This window comes from Uloborus diversus, chromosome 9 (genome assembly GCF_026930045.1).
Source record: "Uloborus diversus isolate 005 chromosome 9, Udiv.v.3.1, whole genome shotgun sequence".
Taxonomy (NCBI): domain Eukaryota; kingdom Metazoa; phylum Arthropoda; class Arachnida; order Araneae; family Uloboridae; genus Uloborus; species Uloborus diversus.
The window spans coordinates 76,424,020-76,444,081 of record NC_072739.1 but is presented as its reverse complement, the minus strand read 5'-3'; the positions used below and the strand labels follow the sequence as shown (position 1 = coordinate 76,444,081).

The 20,062-nt window shown below is 31.8% G+C and overlaps 1 protein-coding gene across 1 annotated transcript in view; it reads left to right on the top strand.

Moving 5' to 3' along the window:
• The first annotated feature begins 18 nt into the window (after positions 1–18).
• LOC129229983 (DNA polymerase epsilon subunit 2-like) overlaps positions 19–20,062 on the top strand; it is a 38,541-nt gene continuing 18,497 nt past the window's right edge. Inside the window, exons 1-8 of the mRNA XM_054864367.1 lie at positions 19–198; positions 277–504; positions 2,960–3,233; positions 7,002–7,058; positions 7,895–8,016; positions 11,967–12,108; positions 16,186–16,306; positions 17,763–17,877. Coding sequence (XP_054720342.1) covers positions 143–198; positions 277–504; positions 2,960–3,233; positions 7,002–7,058; positions 7,895–8,016; positions 11,967–12,108; positions 16,186–16,306; positions 17,763–17,877 — 1,115 coding nt within the window. The 5' untranslated portion in view covers positions 19–142. The remainder of the gene's footprint in view (positions 199–276; positions 505–2,959; positions 3,234–7,001; positions 7,059–7,894; positions 8,017–11,966; positions 12,109–16,185; positions 16,307–17,762; positions 17,878–20,062) is intronic.

The window sequence follows — 20,062 nt, the reverse complement described above, 5'->3', positions numbered from 1 at the left end:
AAACAAATCTTGTTTTGCTCGAGTGTTCTCTTCACGGTTCTCTGCTTAGCTTTCAAAATCATTAATTTTTTGACTTTTTTTAAATGCTGTGAAGATGTTTTAACTGTTCTCACCTGAAATTCACTGAAAATTTGGCTTAATCATGAATAAGTCAAATATAATTTCTGCGTTCAGTATCCATGGTTTCACTTTACGAAGGTTTGATATATTGTATATAATATTCACGTTTTTAGGGTAAATATTTATTACTCATTCACTTATTCCTTTTTATTTTAGAGAAGCTCTTAACTATCTTCAACAAGAAATAGATTCTTTAGGTGTTGACCAGAGAAAAGAAGCTTTGCAGTCAATTCTGGATCATGTAAACGGTCAGAACCTTTCGAGCTCTATGTTGGAAAAATCTGTCATTGAATCGGCTGTGAAGAATTTTTATCATGCAAGTGACGTGGATGAAGTGCCGTTAAATGTATTTGATGCGTTTTCCTTTGTTCGATATACATACGAGTATGTAAAATGTTTCTTTATATTTTTTCTCTTATTTTAGATTAATACATTAAAGCATCAAACGTGCCTGTAACTGTTCCAATGTCTAGATCCCAATGTTATTTAAAATGTGTTACATGTTTATATCCAATAAGATTTGCCTGAATTGCCATTAAAAACTAATAAACCAACCAACCAATAAGATTTGCAATGATCATGAGTTACTTAGAGCCGAATATTGTTCTTAATATAACTCGTGAGAACTCGCGCCGATATTTATGTGACGCGAATGCTTGCCAGAGGTGTGCACAGAAATTTTGGGGCCCCTCACTAATCGCTTTTCCATGTCTCTTTCGACATTCTTTCCCCCTATATTTCATGCCTAGTTATAAAAATATTACGACCCCTTCAGGCTCGGGCCTGGGCTAACAGGTGTGCTTTCTCTCCCCCTGCGCCTGTACCTGGTGCTTGCATGTGGTCGAAAATGTCCCCAACATTTCTTTCCTTCTTCCTTTTATTCTTTCACAACTAATATGTTTTAATTTACTCATTTATATTTTTTCGCTAACAGATTCTTCTATAATGATTAGTTTTTTTTATGAGTTATGCAATCTATGGAAAAAAAATTATTATCAGTTAAACAATGCATACAATTAAGGAATGTGTTGAATAATTTTTTCTGACAAAACTTTTAATAATTATTTCAAAATAAATTCCTATCTTAATTTCTATTCAATTAGCAAAAGTTGTACAAAATTCGTACTGATACATAAAAGATGCTCTTACAATTGTTGCAAATAATATTTTTATGCTCTTTACACTTGTATAATTTTTGCACAATACACAAATCTGTTGGCATTTTTTATCTTTACTTCTTGGGCAGAAAGAACACTTGAATCAACCTGAAAATTTGGCGTAATAAGTGCTCTTTGTACTAATTTGGGCAAACGCAATCAAAAAGTATCGATTTTGCAAAAACAGTACCACATAATCATTGTGAACAGTACACTTGTGCACTCAAAATCATGGCTAGAAAAAGGATACTAACACTTGTTCCTTTTCAAGAACTTTTCTGACATTGATACTCCTCTGGGGTGGAAAATGACCCCATTCTTAAACACCCCCTTGTTTACAAGAATTGAATAGAAATAAGAAAATTCCAACCACACCCATACATCACAGCTACAGAGAAGTTTGTTTCCTTATATGTGTGTGAAATTCCAAGAAATGGGAAAAAAATGGCTGGAGTTGTTTTTGACCCTGCGCGAGCTCTCGCAAGTTAAAAAATTCAAAAGTATAAGGATGAGTAATGCTTATCCTTGAAATAACACACTCATTCTTACTAAAACTACATAAACATTAAAAAGAGCAAAAGGCTACTAAAAGATTGGAGATTTAAAAGGTTAAAAAGTAACATTTAGAAAGCTCGCTGTCGAGCGAACACACGCTGCATGTAAGCTTTAATGGAATCCCGTTTTTGACTGAGCGGAAGTGTGTTTTTCCCCGCTCCCTTCTTCACTGAGCCGAGTTGAGTGAGCGTGTTCACTGCCGATTACCAATGATTATCTGGAGTTGCAAAAGACTGAAGTGGAGACCCGGAATCCCAATGACCTGGAGACCCTAGAAGTAGAACAAAAATTTTTTTAGGGCATGAGCATTTAATTAACCTCAGAGCAGGAATGAGAGTCCAATCATAGATTTAGAAAAAGCTGAGGCAAACATCCCAATCACATTGTTCATGACTACACTTGCCTGACATCCCCATTTGACAAGGACAGTCTGGGTTTTCCGACATTGTCCTGACTGGTTTACTTCATGTCCTGGTAAAAAGATAAATTTGATTTTAGATTACAAAAGAAGTCTGCAGCTATGTAACTGTAAAGAATATTTTAGGATAATTACTTAGTTATTTGAAATGTTGATACTTAAAATTAATATTGAATTTAGCTTGTGAAGGTGTTTGCAACAAGATTAAAACCAAAAATGGCTTTCTAAAAAATGTTCTAGCAAATGAAAAATTCATGCAATATTGTTCGATTTTTTATTCTTCATTCTAAGTGTTTCTTTTTACTCAGTCAACTTACAAATATTATTCTGTGAGAAATAAAATGATTAATTAATGGTGTTGAAAATTTAGTAAATATAATTTGAAAAATCATGCTGGTTGCTTAGGTGTATGCTCTTCACTTTCAACTTTTCACTTATGCTGTTTGCGACAATAGGACTCAGGAGGAGCACAGGGTGTTTTTACAGAAAATTTAAAGAAACTATTAGTCTGCATACACTTTTTAAAGTTTTATCTAGATTTGCTGAAGGAGAAAATACCTCCACTTTCACTTTGCTTTCTACTGGTGAGGAGATTAAAGGATCCCCCTCTAGCTACGCAAAAGGCAGGCCAAGACAAGTCTATTTTTAAGTTTCAATGGAAGCCTTTAAATTAGATGATGTAAAAACTTGTATATTTTTTTCTTTTCAGCTTGGACTCCAAAAGGTTTATTAAATGGGACACTCTTCATAAAAAACCTTCATCACTACATGGCAGCCCCGACTCTAAAGCAAATATTTTTAGAGAAATTTTTAAGGTTATTCAACAAAGAACAATTCGCCATCATTTATTTGCACCCCCAGCAATCTCTGAAGGTAGCAATCAAAATCAAGCATACACTCTATTTACTGTTGAACATGTGCTCGGATCATCTTCAAAAGACACTAATATTATCGTTCTTGGAATGCTCACACAACTTAAAGAGGTATGTTTGTTTTTGTTCTAAGCTTTTTTGAAATATTTTCTATTTGAAGTCAAAATAAATATTTTGAATACTTAAATATTTTTCAAAATGAAATAGCAGGGGATCTGTCCTGGATTTTTTCTATTTTTGTAAACTTTGGGTGTCCTCGCACTCGGAAAGTCATGGATTTCAACTATGATTGAAATTGGTCATAGAATGTCATGAATTTCAGAAAAAAAAGTGTTCGAAAAGCATGGAAATTGACAATTGGTCATGAATTTTAAATTTCAAAATTTTACAGGTTTTGATTAAAATTTATGCATTTCATCTTTTTCATGCATCAGCCCTAATTTTGAATGCATGTCAGAATCTGATTGCATCCACTTCAATAAAACTTGCCCCATTTTCATTTACTATGCCATTCTACCATTTAAATATTACTAATTTTGCATTCACCATTATTTTTTAGTCTAATAATGACATTTAGGATGGCGATAATATATGAAAATTATGGTACTTTCATTAATTTTTTTTTTTAATTTCAAGAAATGTTCTGAATTGCTTAAGGAATTTTTCATTATAAGTATGAAGCCTTTCCTAAAGTTTTGGTGATCATATCTTGTAAGTTAATTACTAAATGATGAATAAATACCTTTGTGCTTGAAAATTAAATGAATGAATTGCCAATGTTTTAATGCAAAAAAATTGCAAATTACTGCAGACACATGTTTTGTGAGTACAAGGAGCCCCTCTTTCAATGAAAAATAGTGTGAGCTTTTGGATGAAATGTTTGGACGAAAAGTTTCCTCGGATGACTTTTTATTCAAAAGCTCACACTTCTTTGCATTGAAAGAGGGATGGGTTCCTTGCAACCCCAAAACTTGTAAAGTAAGACAAACAATGTTAGAAGAAGCACAAATTTGCCAATTATGCTGTAATTGGCAAATTTTTGCTTCTTCTAACAATGTTTGTCTTACTTTACTGTTCGGGACAAAGGTATTCAAATACCCAAAACTTGTGTCTACAGTAAATTGCAATTTTTGTACATTAAAATGTTGGTAATGGGGTTGTTTCCTTCAGTCAAAAGTACTACTTTTAGTCACTGAAATTGATAGAATGAGCAAAAAAAAAAAAAATAAAATAACATGGAGCGAGAAAAAACTTTCATTTTCCCCAACGCTTAATTTTTAATAAATATTTTTAAATACCCAATTTGGAAAACAAGGTCTTTATGACATCACAAATGATGTTCTTTGGCACATCTGTCTACCTCGTTTCCAAGTTATGATAATCAAGAAGCAAATTAAATATCACTCTACGCTTGCTATCGACCATTCATTTGAAATGATGGAAGTTTTTTCATTATAAGCAAGCTTAGTATGATATGACTAATAATATTTATTCTGAGAATTTATTTAATTTTTATATTGTTAATACTATTTTAGTACTTCATAAATGCATTGCTAGTTACATATATTTTTGAAAACTGCCAGTTTTGAAAATAATAAGTACTTAATTGCTTAAGTCTTTTATTTGTTTTTAATATAAAACATTTATAAAAAAATCTCTATTAATTTTTTTAATTTTTTTTAAAACATTTTTACTAACTTTCCTTCTTTTTTTTAAAAACTCCAGCTTAATATTTTGATAGGTGAGTAAAGTTATTAGTGATTAATACAAATACAAAAGTGACGACCAGCAACAGGCTCTGGGCCCAGCTAGACTTGTCCTAGTCAATTTACAATCCCCAGTGAAGATCAATGGCCCTCTTAAAACTGTCTACTCCTTTGCTCATTACCACCTCTTCCGGTAAGCTGTTCCAAGGTTCCACTACCCTGCTAAAATAATAATTTTTCCTAATATCCATGTTAGCCTGAGATTTAAATAGCTTAAAACAATGACCCCTTGTCCTGTTTTCAGTGCTAAACTTTAACCCCGTAACATCTTTCGTTTTAATAAATTTAAACAGCTGAATCATGTCCCCTCGGTCTCTTCTTTGCTCAAGACTGTACATTTTTAGCCTTCTAAGCCTGGAATCATAATCTAAGTGGGAAAGTCCACTTATTAGCCTTGTAGCCCGCCTTTGAACCCTTTCCAATACATTAATGTCTTTCTTAAGATAAGGAGACCAAAACTGAACAGCATACTCCAAATGGGGTCTTACCAAACTTCTATATAAGGGCAGAAGAACTTCTTTAGATTTATTTGAAATAGATCTATTGATAAACCCAAGCATCTTATTGGCTTTGTTGCTAGCAATGCTGCACTGTTGGCTAAACTTTAAATCCTGACTTATTAGGACCCCCAGATCAGTAACTTTGTCTGCCTGACTAATGACTGAACCTTGCAAATAACTTGTACACTTATTTCCATGCCCTAAATGTAGCACTTGACATTTCCCAACATTAACAGCCATACCCCATTTATCAGCCCCCCCGTAATATGATCTAGATCCTCTTGCAGCTGATTTGCTTGTTCTTCATTTTCTACAGTCCCCATAACTTTGACATCATCAGCAAAACAATTCATGTTCCCAGAAATATTTTTGTGAATATCGTTCATAAAGACAATGAACAAAACAGGCCCTAACACTGATCCTTGAGGAACCCCGCTTAAGACCTCACTCCAATTAGAATAATTTCCCCTTACAACTACTCTTTGTTTCCTTCCGGTCAGCCAATTTTTTACCCAAATGAAAGTTTTCCCTCCTATTCCTATATCAGCTAATTTGCTAAGTAGAGCAACATGCGGTACCTTATCGAAAGCTTTTTGAAAATCAATATAAACAACATCTACAGACTTCTTATTGTCCAAAGCCATGGTAACTTTATCATAGAAATGTAATAAATTAGTTGCACAAGATTTACCTTTCCTGAAACCGTACTGAAAACTAGTCAATAGATTATTAGTCTGTAGAAAATTTACTATCTTAATTTTCATCAATGTTTCAAAAATTTTGCAAACCACCGAAGTTAGACTCACAGGTCTATAATTTCCCGCACTCCCTTTAGACCCTTTGTTGAAGAGCGGTGTAATGTTAGCCAGCTTCCAGTCCTCTGGCACTGTCCCCGAATTATAAGAAGCATTGAAAATGTTTGCGATTACATCTGCTAATTCCTCTGCACATTCAACTAAAATTTTCGGATAAATATCATCTTGCCCCGGAGCCTTACTCTTTAATTTTTTTCAAATGAAGTAAAACGTCATCCCTGGAAAATACAAAGTCCTCAAGCTGTACTATAGCTTGTGTCTTGTTGACCCCATTCATTCATTTAATTACTAAATATCATATTAATAATATAAAATTATAAATATTATTGCTTTGCTATCATTTTTCTGCAATATTCGTACCATGTAAGTTGATGGGATTTGATACTCACCAATTACTGCCTTGTTCCAAATTTTCAAGTTTTTCCTTAAATTTCCACTGTGCAATTGACTAATTAAGTACTAATGAATCGGAAAGCAATTTCTCGTGAATAAAACATATGGTTCTCTAGAAATTACTTTTCATATTAACATTTTTCTATCTGTGAAATTTTAATCTTTTTTGAAGATTAAATTGATTTTCAAAGGAAAATCTGCTAATGAAAACGAGCATCTGTTTCATTTTAAGGATTTTTTTTTTCTGTAAAAACAAATATATCCCATCCCTATCATGATATTTGATGAAATTTTAATTCAAAAGTGGGATAGTGCATGGTAGCTCTTCAAAACTACTGGTTGATAGTAATGATATGTTCTCAACATTTTCATGTAAGTTATCTTTTTTCCCCTCATTCATTATAGGGTCAATTTTACTTAGAAGATCCAACTGGTGTTGTTAGATTGAATTTAAGTAAAACAGTATCCTTTTGAATTATTTTTAGACCAAGTTTATCTTGTTGTTGAGTTGTGAATAATACTAGCTGATACAAATGTTCCAAGTATAGAGGTATAATTTTATTCTTGTTTTGTTACCGTATTACCCTGCATTAGCTGGCATACCGCCAAATTCGGGGTGGTCTTTTCCTGCATGCCGAAAAATCAAGGTAAAGAAAAAGAATTAATGCTATAAAAAATATATGTTCAGCTTAAAAACTATAAGTTCTATACATATCCTATAATTATTAATAAACATTTTAATTTTGCAAAAATATTAACTAACAATGTCATTTGTTATTTTAGCAAGAAAAATATTATTCAATAACAAATTATTTTAAACAAATTACATTAAAACTAAGTAAACATTTAAGCCAGAAGTTACCACCCCTAAGCCAGTGCTATAGAATTTGCTATAGCTATTCAATAAATAAAAATTAAACATACCTCTCTAAAAGGAACCAAAAATAATTTATTTAAGAAAATTATGAACGAATCGCAGTAACAATGGTTTACTTTCTGATTGGAACTGAATCGGGAAATTTACTTTAGTTTTGCAAAATAAACCTGAATTATCTGGCTTTTTTTTTTTTTTTTTTTTTGCATTTTTTTATGTGATGCAGACTTTGTACATAAAGATAAAGTTAAATAAGGTAAATGCATACAAAGTTGATTTATTTTTAATGTACTGATTAAAGTAGTTGTGTATTTTAATATGACTAAATTTTTAACAATGGAAATGTGTTCTTTTTATTATTAATGTGTTTCATTTGTTTTTTTGATTGAGATTGTTGCTATACTACTACTTAATTAAATGTCAGACTTATAAAGGAGGTCTCTTCACTGAAAATAGTATTGTTATGGTGGAAGGAAATTATGAAGATCGTGTATTTTACGTCTCTGCTTTGGGATTTCCACCTGCAGAAAGTGCTGATGTTTCATTGTAAGTTTTTTTTTTTTTTTTTTGTAAAATGCATGGCATGAAACTAGTTGTTTTAGCTTACTTCCAGGTTTATCTTTTACTTATGAAATCAGCTAATTTTTCTTTTTCTGCTAAGATTAGAATTCAAGGGTGAGTCAAACGTTGTGCAATGATTTGCTTAATTTCTTTGATAAGACATTGTTAACTTTAGAAACCTAGCATTCAATTTCCATTGTACAAGCCATCATGTTCTACCTCATAAACCATCTTTCAGCGAGCTCTTCAATACTACAGCAATAATAATGGTTAGATTATGATTATTATTGTCGACTTAAGTTCACATAACGTCATGCTGAGGAATCAACAAGAAAAGGTCATAACCGATTCGTCCCCTCGTCGTTCTCCCCCATTGGCCTGAGAGAAACATCGAAAAAATTAGTTTCAAAAGTTAACATATAGCGCAATTTCTGAAAATATGTTTATTTTTGATCCCAAATTTAATTAATTACATTTAAGCTAAGAGATAAGAGATGCAAGGAGCTTGATGACATATTTTATATAAAATAGTCAGCAACAGTGGCACACACAAGAGGAGGATCAGGGGGGGTCCGGACCCCTCCCATCGTCCTTGAGTTTTTTATATTGACTATAATCCTATGGCACGTAGTACATTAAATAATTCCAAGCAAAGGTAACAAAATTTATTTTCTCTCATCCTTCCCCTGCAAAAGGAACTGTATGTGAACACAATGATTTTTTTGCTTCGCTGATTTAATTTTTAATTATGAGAAAAGTAAAAGCATTTATTCTTATGCTTTCTGGTGTTTTAATTAATTAATTTCTAAAAAATCAATTTTATTGATTAATGCTAAATAATTATTCAATAATTTTTTTTTGTTCTCGATAATTGATAAAACCAAAAGAATATGTTTGAATGCTTTTCGTTGCATGAAATGAGAGTGGTGAATTTTCAATCCTGGTCTCCCCTTCCTGTGTATGCCACTAATCAACAATTAATTTTAGTTTCATGCACACCTTTCGGTTCATTGGGCAGAATATATTTTAAAAAGTCAAATGAAAATATTTCTGACAATGATCAAAAGTTTTCAAAAGTAGGAACAACTCAAGAATTTTCTATTCTGAGGAAAGTCAAATTGTTTTATCCACGTAAAAGCATAATTTCACTACAATATGAGAAAACAATTGCAGCATCAACTGTGCAGTGAAATTAAACCAATGTGTATGTAACCAGGGGCGGCAAATAGGGAGGTCAAGAGGGGGGCGGTCACACCCCCAAATTTTTTGAGCAGAACGATAAAAAAGGGGTGAATTCAATTTATGTAAGTCGGAAATCATTGCAATTAAAGGAAATCTCGCTGGTTCTCAGCAACTATTTGATGAAACTCGACACATTCTCAGACTAGAAAAAGTGTTTTTTCGTTATTTGGATGATGTCTTAGAAATTCATGAAGTATTTTCGTTTTTTTTTTTTTGGAACATAGAAAACTGATGGAGAACCATGCTTAATTTTAACTAAATAAGACATTGCCTCATATAGGCTAAATATTTTACACTTGTGTGCCCAGTGTAACGATGGTATGTCCAATATGAGAATCTCGTGAAAAGTGGTGTGGCTGCATGGTTTTCACAAGAAAATTCCTTGATACACATTCACTTTTACGCTCATTTTTTAAGTGTATATTTATTTAATGAGTGTTCATCACTTTCTTCTGCTAGAAACACGTTTCAGCAGCTCAGTGCATTATAATGCTTTTATAGAAACTTCTTAAAAATGCATGTGATTATTGAATAAAAAAAGACATATCAACCAAATACCTTTTATGGGGCTCTATAATTATGCAATCGCGAAGTGACACAAGATTATCTTCAAGAGTTAAAATGATAAAAACATTTCTCTAATAACTTCAAGCAGTGATTTAACGACTGAAAGAATTATTGCAAAACGATTCTTTCAATGGTGAAAAAGCTCATGCCCTTTAACATGTATGGCTTCGTTTGAATTTTTATCCAATTTATTTGCATTGGGAAAAGGTTTTTGAAAAATCTTTACTCTCAAAATCTATATCTGCAATCCGCTACTGAACTATTCAAACCACAATTCAATCTACAATTGATCTGTGCACCATACTATCACAGTTCAATCTACAATTGAAACTGAAAATAGATTTTTTTATAGATGTATATTTCAATCAATCGTGAAATTTTTCAAAAAAATTCTTCCTCCAAGCCAATTTTAAAAAGGTGCAAAAAAAAAAAAAAAAAAAGTGACAAAAATTCACTTGATGTTGTAAAGTCAAACATTGAATTTTGAATATTTTGTATGAAGTGATAGATTCAGTTTCGAATGAAATTAACACAAGATTTGATGACAATTATTTTTCTTTATGGTTGGCTGGGATTATGGTTATTTGGATTAGATTTTGAAAAGGAAAAATAAAATGTTTCAACTGTGAGTAAAATTTTTAGCATGAGGCAAGAAAAATTACAAGCAGTGTACCGACAGAATGGTTTTCACATCCAGAGACTGCAGTTTCGTCTTTGTTGTGGACTCATCAGTCTGAAATAGTGAATAACAGAGCTGGAGGCAGATGATATCTCATTGAAGCTGAGAGCGTCAACATGACTAGATTATTCAATGATGAAAAGTTTAAGCCCCTTACAGTTTTTGAAGTAGCCTGGGTGATTTTGAAGAGCAAGATATAAAAAGTGTTTTCATACATAACTTTGTGTTACTTCAATTATTTTTTAACTATTACAATCAGCTCAGCTAGTAGAGAAATATTTTTTTTATGTCTCAGGAGGTTAGAGAAATATTTTCGAAGCACAAAGAGGAAAAAAAAGGCCTTTTCCATTTAGCTGAACTGGCAAAACAGCACGACATTGGGCACTGATAGATTAGTAACACGATTCCCTGCTGTTCCAAATTCCAAAAATCATGCATTATAACTTTTCCAAAAGGTATAAAAACTTTAGTAGTGAAATGTTTTGTATGATAACTTTTTAGTCAATGAATCAAAATTTTAATTGTTTCTAAACTCTAATTTTATTCATACTAAACCAATTTTATGACAACTTCTTGTTAGCTAATGTGTGTTTGGTTTCGCTTTGGGGCTATACATATTTAAGAAACTCGTCCCCCCCCTCCCCCAAATGAAATGGTGAAATGCTGCCCCTGTATGTAACACTTTATTGTTGTTGGAGAACTGTGTCCTTTTTTCATGAATCACGGTTTTTGCTGGATGAGTATTTCTGAAAAAGACATAAGAGTTCTAGTTAACAAAATAATAATATGAACAACAACCAATGTGAAAGTTAATTACATTCTGTGCATGTGATTGTGTAAGAACTCCAATTGATGCAGTGAAAAGTAAAATTATATTAGTGAAAGAGAAGATTTTGAGTAAAACAAGGAGAATAAGTAATATGAGATTTTTTTCTGGCAAAAGTTTTCTAAGTTACGCTAGATAACAGCACTTGCCAAAGCTACAGTCATTAAGGACAGATCCATTGTCTTTTTTTTTCCGGGGGGGGGGGATATTTTCAGAAGGGGGAGGGGATCATAATTGTCATTTTTGGACATCAATAAAAGACATAGGAGACATTCTTGGGTGAATTTTCCGAAATATATCTCTAAATCTCAACTTTAGGCTATCTTTAGTCATTTTTGTAGGGTCGCGGTTCATGACCCCTTAACCCTCTGTCTGGATTAGCACCTAGTCACCAGCAACTACTCTTGCCTTAAAATATATCAATGTTTGTCCATTTATTTGTACTAGCTATGGCTTAATCAGTCTCTGAATCAAACATAATAGAGTGGTACTCAATTGTATTTCTATTATTTTGTGTGTGAATTAAGGATATACTGAACCTTTTTTTTTTTTTTTTTTGAGGAACATAATGTAAATGTTCGTCATTATATTTATTATAAGTAACTATTGTTTTATTTTCAGGTCTTTTTTTCAGACTTTTCATCCAGCCTCTTCTGAACACTCTTATATACATCGCTTATCAGATGATTTAAAACGTTCTGAGCAAATCCATGGTGATGCCATGTTTGTATTTTTATCTGATGTCTGGCTAGATCAGTTGAAGGTATCTAAACCTTTTTTAAAATTATTTTTTATGTTTATACTTAATCTGAATGAATTGATCTTTACATATTCAGTATACAGGTGAAGTTGAGGCAAATTAGTTTTTAGTATTATCTGTTACTGGGTTGCCACATACAAGACAAGGCAGGCAAACCTGGAATTGTCAGGTAAAATGAAAATAACCTAAAATGGTCATGAGAAAAATAAAAAAAAATAATAATTTGAATTCTCAAATTTTGAATTCCAATTATATTTTTTGCAATCACGAGTTGCGACAGGACCCTACTCACTGGAGTTATTTTTTCTAGAAATGGCTCCTGTACCCCCAAACCTGTCCCTCCTCCTGAGCAGTAACATGTGTATAGTTGTGTGTGTGCGTGGACCTGTGTAGGCTCAGAGGCGTGTGTGTGTGTATGTGTGTGAAGGCATGTGTGTATCTGTGTGAAGGCATGTGTGTATCTGTGTGAAGGCATGTGTGTACGTGTGTGAAGGTATGTGTGTATCTGTGTGAAGGCATGTGTGTACGTGTGTGAAGGCATGTATGTATGTATGTGTGTTAGCGTGTGTGTATGTGTGTGAAGGTGTGCGTATGTGTAGGACATGAACGCCACCGACTAGGAGAAGCAGGTTCCGGAGACAGCGCTCAGGACCAGAGGATGCAAAGGCCAGTGGGCGGTGGTGCTGCAGAGGCCCCTGGTTCAAGCTGAAAAAGGAACTGGACATCGAAGACGAACGAGCGAGAACAATAAGCAATCGTGATTGCTCAATAACTGAAATTTATGGAAAAGATATGGAATCCTTTTTTAATTCTTTAATTGAGTTAAAATCATGCCAAACTTTTGGCTCAAATTGCCATTTTCGCTAAAATTTTCATAAAATGAATCTTTCAGAAGTCATGTTGAACTGAGTTTTTGTATTAAACTCTGAGAATTAATTTCTCTGGTGCTTAGAATTTTACAATCTTGTTGGTCTCTGGGAATTTATTTATCTCCCATAACTCAAAAATGGTTTGTCATAGTAAGTTGAAATGTCAAAGCAAGACCTGCACAGTGCCTTATGTTGCCCCTACCTTTCGGTTGCAATCAGATGTTCCAAAAGGGCTCATTGCTCTTGGGTTTTGTACCAAATCAATGTTAATTTCAAGTCAATTTTTTGCATAAGTTTACTTTCTCTTCATTATTATATTATTAGGCATCACTTAATTCATATAGCAAGTGAATATTTTGCACCACTTTTGTGAGTGTTATGTACTTAGACCAAAACCTTTTTTTAGTTTTATTGTATATAGGTCTAGAAAATGCACAATAGCTAAAGATTTTTGATTTTTACAGAAATTGTTTTAGCTATTAAAAATATAAATTATTAAATTGGCCTACAAGGAAGCAATGTTATGTTCACAGCAGACTTTTTCCCTTTAGTGTAAGAATGTACACATAATTTAAGAGTTCAATGAACCTTTGAATTTGCCTTTTTTTTTCTTTTGCAACATCTCAAAAAAAAAAAAATGTGTGGTACAAAACGGTAATAAAACTTCTTGAAGAAATGAAAATAGCTACTCTCTTATTAGCAGGGATGAAAATGTTAGATGAAATCTTGGATTTTTGAAAGTCTACTGTGCTTAATTTGTTAAAACTAAATTTAAAATAACAGGGATCAATTCATGTTTTCTTTTTTGGTCCGTATTTTGTGAAAAATGGAAATTTTTGTGAACTTTTTATGTATATATAAACTAAGCAAACAAAATTTCAAATATTAAACAAATTATATAAAAATAATGATGATAAAAAGGAAAATTGTAAATAGCTATTAAATAGGAAAAGATAAAGAGTGAATCCAGAGCTCATCAGCCGTGGAGGATTCATTAAATATGGTCAAAAGACCAAAATTTTTAACTAAGAACTAAAAGAGAATGTTTAAGCTCCAGTACATGCAATATAGAGTAACAATGGGCAAAAGCACCACTTGCTAAACTAAAAACAATAAACTAGAGCTCAAACCTAAAACTAAAAGCAGGGGGTTTCGCCTCGACTAATTAGGAAAACAAGTTCCGATAATTAGCCATCCACGGGACAGTACCTGCCTATAACAAAATTGTCTTACCTTGAAATCCGCGTAAACACAGCCAAGTCCATTATTCAACCTGATAAAATTCTTTCCAGTTGTCAACGAAACAATAAAATAAAGATAAAAACATATCCAGAAAAACAATCCATAGACATATCGAATCGCCTGTTTCCCACGTGTAAAAATTCATCCACCCCGGTGATTCATAAAAAAATGGTTTGTCACGGTTGTATCATACATTTACACAGTTAAACAATTTCAAAAGAAGCGAAATGCTCATCGAAGGCTATACTTAAGCAAATGTTTTCAACTAGATTTTTAGGGAAGTTATTTTTAAAAAGTAAGTTTTTCGGTACTGAAATTTCTTGCTTAAATGCAGAAATGGTATTGCAAATTCTTTTTATTTTGATAGCTTGCAAAACAATAATGCCAATAAAAACCTTTTTACTTAAGCAGGAGGAAAAATCTTGTTAGCTGTTAACTGTGAAATTGAATTCGCGTCTTTTATCATAGATTGTAGTGGAACAATTTGAGTCAATTTGTATGTTGATATCCAGGAAATTAAAGCTATTTTGATTAGAACTAGTCTTTTTGAGCATTAATGAACTATGAACTATGATAAATAGTTTTGCTAAGTTCAGAAAAATTAGGAAAATTTATACACAAAAGGTCATCAATGCATCTGCAACAAAGAGGTGTAGAGGAAGGATTGTCAATTAAATATTTTCTCTCATAATATAAAAGAAAAAGGTTGGCTAATGTAGAGCTAAAATTAGCTCCCATTGCAATGCCATTAATTTGTAGAAAACATGAATTACCATTTTTGAAAAAATTATTGAAAATACAAAATTTAAAAAGACCAAGAAAAAACAATTCATTAAAATCAAGGGAATCCTTGACCGAATTAAAAAGTTCTGACACAGAGGAAAAAAGTTCAATGTGTGGGATATTGGTGAAGAGGTTTTCAAAATCAAAAGTTTCTAAGCTATTTATATCAAGTATATTAAGTAAATTGATCACTTCAACATTATTATTAACAATCCAAAACCAATTCATAAAAGTTATAAGTCATTGAGTTTAAGTCATTATTCATTAAGTCATTTAGTTTAAATTGTTCTAGAATTTTTTTGAGAAAATGTTCGAGCTTTACACTCAGATTTTTTCCGATGGTGTTGGTGGCAGAGCATATAAAACGAAATCCAACATGTGTTTTATGAAATTTTGGAATTACATATAAGTAAGGAAAGTTAACAGAATCAGGACGTGGCAATTTAAAAAGTTTGTAAGCAGCAGCAAATTTTTTGATGATGGAGGATTCATTAAGTTTGGAGGGAACATAAGTGGTGGTTTTTTCTAGTTAATTTTTCAAAATTTGCGAAACCCCCTGCTTTTAGTTTTAGGTTTGAGCTCTAGTTTATTGTTTTTAGTTTAGCAAGTGGTGCTTTTGCCCATTATTACTCTATATTGCGTGTACTGGAGCTTAAACATTCTCTTTTAGTTCATAGTTAAAAATTTTAGTCTTTTGACCATATTTAATGAATCCTCCACGGCTGATGAGCTCTGGATTCACACTTTATCTTTTTCTATCTTATCTTTTCCTACTTAATAGCTGTTTGCATTTTTCTTTTTTATCATCATTAATTATTTATAATTTGTTTAATATTTGAAAATCTGTTTGCTTAATTTTATATATATATATATATATATATATATATATATATATATATATATATATATATATATATATATATATATATATATATATACCAAACTTAATTACTTATAGAGACTGCATTTCATTTCAAAGTCCAACATGTTAGTACTGCAACACCACTATTAATGCTAAAATTAGAAATGTGCACCCGTGGCAGTATTGAACTAGATGTACAATATAGGTAAATCAAAAAGGAAGCTCTCTTCCAATTTTGGAATGAACACTACTTTGTAAATGTTTGCATTCATTTGTACAAGTATTTTCTCCTTTTGCCATTTAATAACATTGTACTTTTTCTAGGTTATGCAGAAGCTGCAAATATTATTTGCTGGATATTCTCTGATGCCACCCACTGTGTTTGTTTTGATAGGAAATTTTCTGTCTCTGTCAGGTGTTGGATCATCTAGCAAAGTTTTTGAAGGTATTCTTCTGGTCTTTCGAAAGCTCTGAAACTTATAGTTAAATTTCAATTAAATAATACAATCGAAATTTCTTTTTAAGTTTATTATTGTATGTTTCTCTGTGCTAAACATTACTGATCATTTATTATTTTTGTATCTGAGAAGATTTGCTCAACTTAAAATTCCAACATTTTTTTGCAGACAAAAATGCAATTCTATTTTTCTGACGGTAAAGAATACATCCAAATACTGCAATATATGGATGTCATAGTCGGGCTGTTGGTGTATTCTTGTAGTGTTCTGCCTTAGCCCTAGCTTTTAGCAGGAATTTACACAGATTTAAACCCAAGCTTTTACCTTCTCTTTAGGGATAAGTTACACCATCTTTGCAAACTCTCCATGGTGTGTTGAATTAATTTTAGCTACCTGTGTGAAAGTTATCTTAGCTACATTAAGAGGATATGTAGTTCAAGCTTGGTTATGGCTATTTCAGACAGTGAATCACTTAAAAGTATGAAACTATGGTGTCTGAATGATGCAATCAGGCTGTTGGCACGTACTAATGGGTAGAATATTCAAAAATCATAATTTCCTTATTTTTTTTATCATTATTTAAAAAAATATATACAATGCATTATTATTTCTTACCACACATTAATTTTTTTCTTTCACTTTTTAGCGCAAAATGTCCTTTTTTGTATCAAAACATAATCATGGGTATTAAACTGTTTGTAAAATTGCAAAATGTTCTTTAAAATCACTCCAGATGCTCCTGAAATTACTTCTTTAAACATGGAAACCTTGCTATATGTAACAATGTATCTGGGCATATATGCATGCATGTGTTGTTATTAAAATTACAAAATATCTCTCATAATGCCCCCCCCCCCCCCAAGAAAATTATGGATGCATCATAGTAGGGAGGTTACATATCATTTGTCTATGTCATTTATTCAACTCAAAAATGCATTACTGAAATATATTAGGTTCTTTCAATGTATACTTATGAAACATTATCAGAAACTATCAAAACACCAAGTAAATTAACTTTACTTTAGTTCCTTAAGATATTTTTCTACTACTGTTAAAGATCATTTTAGTTTCATGTTTGTGAAAACAACATAGAAACTAAACATATTCTAGAGGGTCACGGATTACCACACCAGTGCTAGGAATGCGACTGTAGCAGATTAGTATAAAGTTCACTAACAAGGACTGCAAAGTCAGAGTCAGACTGATTTTGACGTAAAAGAGTCATAAGTCGGGAACTTTAAAATTCTAGGAGTTACTCTCTTTCTCCTCTACTCTCCATTCCTATTAATTTCTAAAATGAGTCGTAAGTTTTTATTGCAAAAGATTTTCTTGCCTGAAAACATTAATATCAAATTGCTTCAGGATCATCTTCTATTAAAATGAATCAATTTGATTGTTTTAAATTTAATCACATTTATTTAATTATTTTTTTTGTCTTTACAGAATGCTTCTCAAAACTGGGACAGTTAATCAGTGAATTCCCAAGACTTGTGACTGAGTCTCAATTTGTGATTGTTCCTGGTCCTGATGATCCTGGGGTTCCATATGTTTTACCCAGGTATTAACTATGATTTTTTATGCATGTTAGCATCCATTAATTGAATTTAATGGTGTTATAGAGAAAAAAATTCAGGCATGAAATTTTCAATTGAAAAATGAGAATATTTTTAAATTTAACTGCAAAAGAGACTAGAATGATTCTCTGGATTAATCAGTTATGAATCATAGGAATTTGCAATGTCGTAATAAAAAAATGAAGGGGAAGTGAGAACTGTCATAATAAGGAATTATAATAATAAATGTTTATGTAGACTGCTGGCTCTGCTTAAACATATACTGTTGGTTCAATATCAATATAGATAATTTGGCTAAGCGGTACAAAATTGGTAACACTCGTCTTAAATTGTAATTATAAACCAATGTAAAGAGTTTTTAAAATGAACTATGAAATAAACATGTAATAAGTACAAACTATATAAATTTATAAAAATGAACTTTGAGCTTGAATTGCAAAATCATTGTATCCCTTTTCCAAACTATAAAGCAAATTTTAATCCTTATCTTGATTTAGCAAATGATTGCTATTGTTCACCCAAAGATGGGGGAGGCCTCACTGCATTGTTGCTGATTAAATTGTTGATGTCTGTGCCATATCTAAGAGTAACTTAAAAATTCATTATTTAATTTGCAATAACTTCTTGTTATGTTGTACTGGTGTAGAGACAAAGAAAAAAAAGTAAACAAGAAATAACAAGCCTTGCATGATGTAGCAAGGAGCTGCTGTACTTTTTATTTATTCAAAATTTTTCAAGTATAGTTTCAGTGTTTGCAAAAACTGACCAGACTTATCAGATTATCCAGAGAAATTGTTTGATTTAACAGAGTTCCTTATTACAACGTCCATGGAGAAATATTTGTTTCCAAAATGTTTTCCTCTTTTAGTGGCGTATTTATCCATCTCCCAATGAGGAGGGCCTGACAGTATGTATGTATGTTTGTGCCTATTTATGATTCATTAGTGCATCCTCCTCTATCCATAAAAACAAAATTTCTCGCTATGACACTGCTGATTTAGATATGCAGAGATTTAATTTATCTGATTTTGTAAGAGATTTCAGAAAAGTAATTCATTTTCAGAGAACTCCTTTTACTAGTTATAATTTTTACATAACAAATGTAACACACAATACTATACTGAAAATTGCAATAAAAATAACAGCAAATTAACTATTAAATAAATCATTACTTCATTGTAGGAATTATGGTCTTCTGTGTATTAATGTTCTTAATATTTCTATTGCTATTTTACCACAGTTACTTTAACATGGATATTTGTCATTTGGTTGATTTTGAAGTGATATTGGAATTCTCTTTTTATTAGAAAAATGTATAGTTGGTAAATGTAGCAAAATGTTTTTACTTATAAATAATATCCATCATATTAAATTATAAGTTAGTTAAATCAGAGCATAGATCAAAAAGTTTTTTTTCTTCAACATTAAAGTATGTTTGTGTCATGTTGTTTCAAGGATTTGTGGTAGATAACTAATGTTTAATGTGTATTTTTCAAACATTTAGTTGCAAATGATAATTACTTTTTATCTATGGTGGTGGTACAACTGTTGACCTACAATATTTTCTGTTTTTGCAACTGTGATAATTAATTACGGGTCGCAAAAAACATAGTTCTCAGCTAACTTACAATAGCTATGCTAGTTAAAATGTTTTTTTATAATGAAAGATCTGAAAAATCTGGATATAAAATTGTATTTTAACTGAGCTCTGATGTGTCTTAAATGTCTGCTAGAAGGAAGAAGTTGATGCACTTTCAATTGATCACTAAGACCAGACTTCAAAAAATTGCAAACTCATCCACCCCCGCCCCTTCAGAGTTTAGACATAAAATCTTTTGTTTTTTATGCCTAGCCATAAAATCAGCTTGTAACTGATAATTCATTTTCTCATAAGATAAATAAATAACTTTGTGCTGAAAAGTAAAGTAAGAAATAACAACATTAAAAAGCAGAAATTGCAGATTACTGCAGACACGTGTTTCGGCGTTACAAGGAATGCCTTTTTCTATGCAAAAGAACTTTTATGGTACCTGTAAGAAAGCTCTTGACCTTTGGTTGCATTCCTATTAGTTCTTTATTGATTTATAATTTTCTGATTTGTTGTTTGGTTAATCCGTTATTTTTATCTTTTAAGCTGTTTTCTTATCTGGCTCTTGGCTTTTGTCGGAT